An 8,351-nucleotide genomic window follows, 5' to 3' on the forward strand; every position below is an offset into this window, starting at 1 on the left:
CTGTCCACCAGTAATGGAGGTCAGCTGCCTGTTGTCACTCCCTCCATCCCACTCCTCACTTCTCCCTTAGAAGGTAGAAGACCATAGCCTTCAAGTAGTGACCACATGTACAAGCCGCTGCCACCAGCCAGTGGGATCGAAAAGTGGGGTCCGTGTTAACGACACACTTTGTGATATCAGCCTGTGAGAAGAGAGACAAAGTTAGACAAACTGTCAGTGTCTGAAATTTACAGTGTTTTTTCTTTAAAACAAGACATTTTGTATCTCGGTAATCCATCTGAAGGACTTTATGTCCAGTACCAAGCCTTTTTGTGAAGACAGCGTAAAAAGAACACACAGAGGAAATGCCTGGAGTGTGCAACTATGTGACTTCACAGCCAAAGCCAACAGTACACAATGTAAGCAGCTCATTTTTCAAGCAGTGCAGCTTAACAGTCAGTGAAAAGGCTCAAACACAATAAAGTGATCCAGTCAAAACACAAAGAACTACTTTTAAGTTCTCCTTCAGTTTGAATAGGCAGAAGCATGCACGCAAGCATATTGTGAATTTGCAAACAAGTTACTGATAGGGAAATGCACTAGCAAAGTAAGAGCTACACATATCTTTATCAGCGTCAAATTCCACTTGAGCTTACTCAGAAAGAATATGACCTTCACTTTATAGGACCATAAAACGGTCTGTATCAAAAACAACTTAAGTAAGCCATTAGAATTTGACCTCTTTCAAGTTATCTCATATAAAGGGTTGCTTAACTGTACTCTAAACTAACTTTACACCACAGAAGACACATTTCATGGAAAGTAGAGGAAATCACACCAAAAAGAAAGAGAAAACATCTCTGCAGCTGTTGAAAATATTTACTTCAGCAAAGAAGCAGACATTTTGTTCTCATTCCATCTTAGCGTTTTGAAGTTCCTAAACAGCTGAGCAGTTACACAACAAATTCCCTGTCAACTATTTCATGCCCTACTAAATCTGAAGGTACAAATTTAGATGGGGGATGTCCATCGTGAAACAATGAAACTACTGGGAGGTTTGGAGGTTTTTAATTGAGAGAATTTTAATTGTGTTGCATGATTGCTCTAAATGACTCTGAATGATGTGTGTGGTGGGTCCTCACGTTCCCTCTGAGGGCCCCATCGGTGGAGCCGAGAACACACAATACACACGGCTACATCTCCCTCCAAAGGCCTTGTTCATTTTCACTACCCTCTGAACATTGTCTACTCACATCATGCTCCATATCTACTTTGAAACGTTTTGGCTTCTCAAAGCAGACGATTCCTTCAACTCAAGGGAGTGCCTGCTAGGTTTAAAAATAGTGATGATACAAAGGACACCTTGAAAATGTAGATAATGACTTCGCCTGAAGCTTTTCAGATTTCTGACTGCTGCATTAATTAGTATTCCAACACTGACAGTTCCAAAGAAGAGTCCTTGAAACTGGTATTGAAAAGGAAACTGAACTAATGGTCTGTTTCTTAGTAAACGTCAGACAGATGGAATAAACATCTAACACATCACTCATTCAGTCCTTCACTCATAAATAAATAAATAAATAAATAAATAATTTTTAAATCTAAAGTAGTAGTTATGTTTCGATCACGAGGCTCTCATTATCTAATTGGGGTGTTTTGGGGCTGGTTTTCTCTTTCCTCAGTCCAAAGACTGACCAGTTTCGTTTTACTGTCAGTTTAGTTACTATTCTCAGTGTCGTAACAGATATAACAGCTGTAACTGACCTTTGATTTGTGACTTCATAAGTGGAGGTATACATCTAGACTCTGTGAGTTCGTCCAGTCACTCAGAACTGGAGCAGTTGAAAAAACACAAGAAACAACTACTACCAGACATGCCTAAACTAACACACACCTCTGAGTTAATACATTCACTGGGTTTGACCTGTCATCATAAAGATCCATCACTTTTGTGAAAGCATAAGCAGGGTGTTTCCATCAACTTTTATCATGCAAGCACACACACACACACACACACACACACACACACAACCAGTTTTATTCTGTCTTTAGCTAGTGCTACAGGTCAGTTGTATAGAGGCAATGCAGAAAGCCTTTTTTTGGTGATTTCTTAGTATGTTGTGAGTTCTGACCTCCATGTAAACATACCACACATACCAAAGACTATAGCCTCAATGCTTGAAGGATAAACATTCCTCTATTTCCCAGAACTGAAGCTTCAGTAACCCCACTCTTGATCCTTTCCCTCCTAATCCTTCACAAGCGGTTACCATTTTGGAAATATACTTGCTAAGCAGGCTAGTGCTGATCAGAACTGAATTGCACGCAAAAAAGTGGAGACAAGGTCACTGTAATAATAGACAATGCCTTACGTCAAAGTTTGCCTTAAATTAATTTTGTTTCCTGGTATGTTCTTGTTTTGTTATTGGGAATGATCATCTTAGGAAATAGTGGGCAGAATCTTAATGTAAATCAAGCCTTCTTTTACAAAGAACTTCCAACAGTGGTAAGACCAACCATTTTCATTTCTGTCATCCTCAAAATCACAGTTTAATGCTAAGCTCTGACCATTCACAATCCACAGGCAAAGGCCAACAGCAATATGAGCTCGAATCACAGTTCAGAGCTTCCTTACCCATCCTCCCCTCCTCTTCAGCCATGGCACCAGGCTTTTGCGAACAAATTCGCCCATGCAGTCCACAATGGTGTGCACCATGGCAGGCTGGCCGTGCCTGACGCAGTCCACTGCAAGTGCCCCTGCCACTGCATACAGGGATACGATCTTACCCCATGTCACACCTGTGGAGAAGTGGAGGGTGAAATTAGTCTTTGATCTGTACTCCAAGACTAGTACACTATCACAAACGCAAAGGCAAATGGGCAACCTTGATGATCATTTCAATGCTTTCACAATATTGCAATAATCTATGAAATACACTTGTATGGAGCTTGTTTTTCCAGTAAGGCTTAGTATTTGCGCCAACAATGTGTCACATTTAATATACGTCGCAGAGGTACACCAAGGGCTATGCACATCAGAAGAAACTAGATGCAATGTAATATTCAACACCCAGCCTTCTCTCAGTCTACAACAGTTTGTGCACACCGATTTCTGAACTGCTGCAAACAATCCAATCTCACAGACACACACTGTGTCCCATCTGCCAACGTTTGCGACTTCAGAGATTAGCACCAAACGCACGCACACACACGTGCGCGCGCACACACACACACACACACACACACACTTCTTCCCTTTTGCATACTGTTACAAAAAGGAAGCCTAATATACACCAATCAGTGAAAGAATATCTGTGGCTGCATAGCAATAGCATGAGTTCAGCCACTGGGTTCCTGTGTGTGTCTGTGCGGCTGTTGCTGTGTGCTAGTGTGCGAGCATGTGTGTGTGAGTGTGTTATATAACTATAACGGCAGCCAGGCGCTCTGTCCACATGCTTAGCTGGAACAGAGAAGCACCGCACTCTTTCTCCACTGTCTCGTTCTGCCCAAGCACTAATGCCTGATTTCATATTAAACAAACAGACAGGCTTTTATCAGAATTAATGGACATGTCTTAAGGAAAGCATTTGTTTTGTTCGGAGGTTTACACTGCACTGTCTAGACATGAAGACTCAGAGTACATTTAAGTCAGCATAATATGATGCCACCACATATTGAAATAAAGCATTCATAATTTAAAGATAAGACATCTCCCACCAGGCACGCCATATTAAATTAGACTATGGATATAAAATATGATGCCCATTCATCTTATTCATCCTCTCTGAGGTATAAAGAAAAAACAATGTGGTAACACACAGAAATGTCAAAGGCTGGTGTCTCTCAGTTCAGACACAAATGCACACGCATTAGAGTGTGTGAGGGTTTCCTCATCGAGCTGGACTGTTCAATGCTGTGGGTGAAGTTCAAGCTAATCTAAAACCGCCTACGCTTTCCTCTCTGGTGGGCAGGGACAGGTTGAGTCTTGATAAGCACAGAAGTAAACAGACAACCCCATGGTGCCCAGCAAAGACATAGAGCAAGCACTCATTTCCTGTGTGTGTACACAGATGTGCTCACAGCAGATACACACACAGACACACACACACACTCACTCAGATAGTGAGACACATTGTTTGGTGGAAATTGCATATATCTGCTGATCTGAGATCGTTTTGTTTTTTGTCTGATAACTATTAAAGCTATCGTTTCAGTAAAGGAAGCTGAATGAAGTTTATCTTGTAGCCAAAGACTAGACAAGCACAAAAACACCCTAGAAAACTGGGTACTGATGTAATTAGCTAATGTAATAGATTTCAAGTTCTTTGAACCACTGATATCTGTCATAGGATGCAGCGTTACTATTTTAAAATCACATTTTAAATGAAAAGTCACAAAGAAGTGCCGACAAATAGGCGCTGGGAAAAAAAGGAAGTTCTGTCAACCAACAATCAACAGAAAACACAACCAAAATGACACTTTTAGAGTGGTTTGGTCCTCTCTTTGAGCAAGTGACCTACTTTACTGACAACAATAATTGGTTTCCTTGATGTTCTCTGATTCAAAAACGAAAGCACTGAAGCCTAATTTTATCATGCTCTAGCGACACCTCTCCTCAATACTCATTCCGTGTTACAGCTGCCCAGGGTTTTCCTTACAGTTCATTTGCATACAGTTCACAGTGAGACAAGATTCCCCTGAATGACCGTGAAGGAAGCACAGGAGAGACTTGTGAGCTCTATCACACCCTAATGTTCTAAGACTGGGAATGCCTCTCTATGACTCAGCCCAATGGTTACGCCAAAAGTAATTATCAGAATCCGGATAAATCCAAGGGTGTAGTTTGTCTTGCTCTATTGACATCGTCACATGTCTGAACTGAACCTTCCTGGGAAATGTGATTTTACAAGTAGCAATTTTTCAAGCAAACACACGCTGTAATAGGACAAAAAATACAGTTTACAACAAAACGGACTGAAAATAGGACATTGTATTACAATGAAATTCATCACTGAGAGGACTATTTCAGTTGAAAAATAGGGCAAGAACTCTCTAGGCACTAGAAATGCGAAAAAAAAAAACATGTTTTCCAAAAATAACACAACGAACATGCATAACACTGAATGTCAAAGGACGTTTCTGTTCCATTCATGGGTGAAGATGAGATGTAAGATAATGAACAGCTCCAGGAGGCATGGCCAAATCCATAACACTTCTTATCTTCTCTATTGATGCGTACAATGACGTCCTACATCCAAGAGCAAATCCAGAACCTTCCACAGTCCTCAGAGTATGTTTACATTGATAAGACCCATAGATCTCATCAAGCTCCATTCAGGATTCAGACATACTCGTTGTGTATACATACATGTCAAGAAAGAGTCTATTTTTACCTGCCCTAAAAGGAACCAAGAACAGGTTTTTGGATAAATCACTTTTAAGAGCCCAGTAAAAGGCTCAGCACAATGGATCCCAGCTTGATCTGTAGCCTCTTTACCCTCCTTTAAAATGTCTACTCTGCATTGGGTTTCTTCCCATAATACTCATCATGTCTGCTTAGTTGTGAAAGCTCAAAGACTCTAGGATATCTATATTCTTGTAGGATATCTATATTTTACAGTTCAAATATATTCTAATTCTTGCTCAACAAATAGAACTAAAAACAGAGGAACATACAAACAAAAAATAGATTAGTACTAATTAATTACTAATTAACATCAATGGTCAGTTGACAAACCTGTGGAGAATATTTCAGCAGCCACTGCCAAGAAAGCATCAGACACCACACTCTCGGAGGCAACAGTGATGTTGAGTTGTCGAGCCACGTTGCGGTAGACGTTAGGTCTCAGGTACTCCAGCTCATCTCCTAGGAAACAAAGAACAAGATGAGCAGGGTGTGGTGGTTGGTAGGTTACAGGGAGTGACTCCATATTTGCAAAAACAGTACTTCTCACAGCATGACAAATGGAGAGAAGAGCTAAATGACCACAGCTGTAACTCTGAAAACAAACCAGTTGCTTTGGTTAGGCTCAGACTTTTATCACTGTTCGGCAAACGATCAAATACTAATCCCTCTGACCAGGCATGTAAAACAACAATTTACTCATTCAAATATTACCCTTTGAACTATCTGACTGGCCCGTTGGGAGCATTGGATACGATTTCCACTCGTCTTTTTAAAAAAGAAAAGAGGGTCGGTGTTTGAGCATGTTTTAAAAATATCCTTTAAATGATAATTCGAAACTGATGAAGAGGTCTGAATGAATGAACACAGCAGATTAAAGCAAATGAAAACTATCAAAATAGGTCTTCTCTCTGAAAGGAGAGGTCACTGGATTTGGGCCAGATCTAAAAGGTCTCTACAAAACAGGGTCAGCAGGAGTTGGGAGCTTGGCAGCAGCACAGCAACAACAGAGATCAGCTGCATGATTATCTGGGCTATGTTGATCATTTAAGATGTTTTGCCCATAGGAAGCATTTTGGAGCAACCACAACAAATCCTCTAAGGCAAAGATAATTAGCAAACCTCTGGACTACCTTTTTTGGGAATGTAGACTATCCCTGCAAAGTGGAGACTACACAAATAAAAGTCATGTGAAGCGTATGAGTCTATATCAGTGGTTCTCCACTCCAGTCCAGAGGGCCGCCTGTACTGCATGTCTTTGTTTTAACTCAGGACTGACACACCTGATTCCACTGATCAATTAATCATCAAACCCTTGATTAACTTAATAAATTGTGACAATGAAGAGTTAAAACAAAGAGCGTGCAGGACAGGGGGCCCTCAGGACCAGAGTGGAGAACCACTGGTCTATACTATATCAGTATGGTGCTGGTCACCACAGCACCAAAGGGTTAAAGTTCAAATTGCTAAAATTATAAATGATAGAGTTATCATGGAAGTGTCCGTCTTTCCGCATTGGAATGCTTGATGTGTGTTGCAAACAACAGAAATAACCTGTAGTAGTTAAAAGATGTGTTGTGGGCTATAAAAAACAAATGCAACAAAAAAGGTTTTGTTCATGTGTTTCTATTAAAAAGTTTGACTGAATGTGACACGAAGGCAGAATCTCCAATAATCATAGCGTAAACACGCAGTTACAGAACATTTACGATGGGTTTGATGAGAGTATGGTCAGGTCATCCTTGAGTAAGGTCAGGTTACCCTGCATCCCAGTCAAAGGAGGGTTTGGTGGAATCCAAAGACACTGCTTGATCAGTGAGCGTGTTCAAGTCTTGCTTTGTGAAGTTTTGCACGTCCAGGATCATGTTGGGACACTCTTACTAAAATCTTGATAAACACTGAAATATGGATCCGATATTTTATTTCCTCCATAGGCAGTTACGAATGGTATGATGATGAGTCCTCTGAAATACCTCGGGAACAATTTCATTGTTCATTTGTCGGTTTGCATGCAATGGCACGCATGTTTTCCCTCCCCCAGCGCACTTAATTACCCCATACAAAATCCATTAGCTAAGTTCAAGTGCATGTTTACAAGAAGTGTAAATGAAGAAAGCACACCACCACACCACATTTCGGCGTTTATGTAAAATCTAAACTGTGTCTTAGATATTATGTTTGAGATATTTTGTTCGGTGACAAGTTTAGACTTTTTATATGAATACAAAATTTGACAACAATGCAAGGCTGATGAACGTTTAATTACATTAAATAGGCCTAAGTGCCAACACCCTAAACGTATACAGTAAATTCCATTTTCGGACAAACTGAGATCAAAATACCAAATCCACGGGAATTCAGTCCTTACCTAACCAGAGGAGAACCGAGGATACCTCTCCCAAGGTTCCACCAGACGAAAATCCATGCTCGGGTTTAGACCAACCGATCCCTGCCCGGTTAAGCCTTGAATGAATGTAGTCCCTGCATAACGCCTTGGACTGAGACACAATCTCCTTATCCGTTGGGGAGCGATCAAACACTTCCATTACTTCAGCCGCGAATACTGAAGAGCGGCGCAACATCTCCATACCCTTCATGAGCGGCCGTTAATTACAAACAAACCGCAAGCTCCAACTTCAAATTTGATCACCGTGTATGGTAGCGGCTGTCACCTAAGCTCAACCGTCAACTACCTCCCTCAGACTGATGGCGTTACTGGGAGGAGGATCTCCCCTGAGGAAACAGAGCAAAGTTTACATTACAGCAACTGCCATATAAATCAGACTTGATGACTGCCATAATGAAGCTAATCTTTTGGTTACATTATACGGACAAGCCAAAAGAATACTGTGTTTTTATATGCAGAGACGTTAGGCTTTTTGAGATATTAACCATGTGAGCGGTCCATGACAGTAGAGGTGTATTTTTTAGTCCATCAGTTAGTTTTATAAAACAGCTTGAACGACGA

At 40.8% G+C, this 8,351-nt stretch overlaps 1 protein-coding gene across 2 annotated transcripts; it reads right to left on the reverse strand.

Annotated features, from left to right (window-relative positions):
• Nucleotides 1-55: 55 nt before the first annotated feature.
• Nucleotides 56-7,980, reverse strand: boka (BCL2 family apoptosis regulator BOK a). Of its 2 annotated transcripts, none has more exons than XM_030791985.1 (4): nt 7,752-7,980; nt 5,717-5,845; nt 2,615-2,778; nt 56-181 (listed from the first exon to the last, which is right to left on the reverse strand). In XM_030791985.1, exons 1-4 carry the CDS (start codon nt 7,978-7,980, stop codon nt 56-58), a joined length of 648 nt encoding a protein of 215 aa, XP_030647845.1. The 2 variants fall into 2 exon arrangements, with proteins under 2 accessions (XP_030647845.1, XP_030647844.1); XM_030791984.1 differs by having other exon boundaries at nt 2,615-2,813; nt 5,713-5,845.
• Between the last annotated feature and the right edge of the window lie 371 nt (nt 7,981-8,351).

This window comes from Chanos chanos, chromosome 14 (assembly GCF_902362185.1).
Source record: "Chanos chanos chromosome 14, fChaCha1.1, whole genome shotgun sequence".
NCBI classification, from domain to species: domain Eukaryota; kingdom Metazoa; phylum Chordata; class Actinopteri; order Gonorynchiformes; family Chanidae; genus Chanos; species Chanos chanos.

Excerpts from the sequence above, each read along its gene's own strand:
- boka (XM_030791984.1), bottom strand. The coding sequence starts at position 7,980 with ATGAAGGGTATGGAGATGTTGCGCCGCTCTTCAGTATTCGCGGCTGAA. Across the intron at positions 5,846-7,751 it reads CTCGGTTCTCCTCTGGTTAG|GAGATGAGCTGGAGTACCTG; the intron begins GTAAGGACTGAA and ends TTTGTTTCCTAG. Across the intron at positions 2,814-5,712 it reads GAAATATTCTCCACAGGTTT|ATCAAAGACTAATTTCACCC; the intron begins GTCAACTGACCA and ends CTTGGAGTACAG.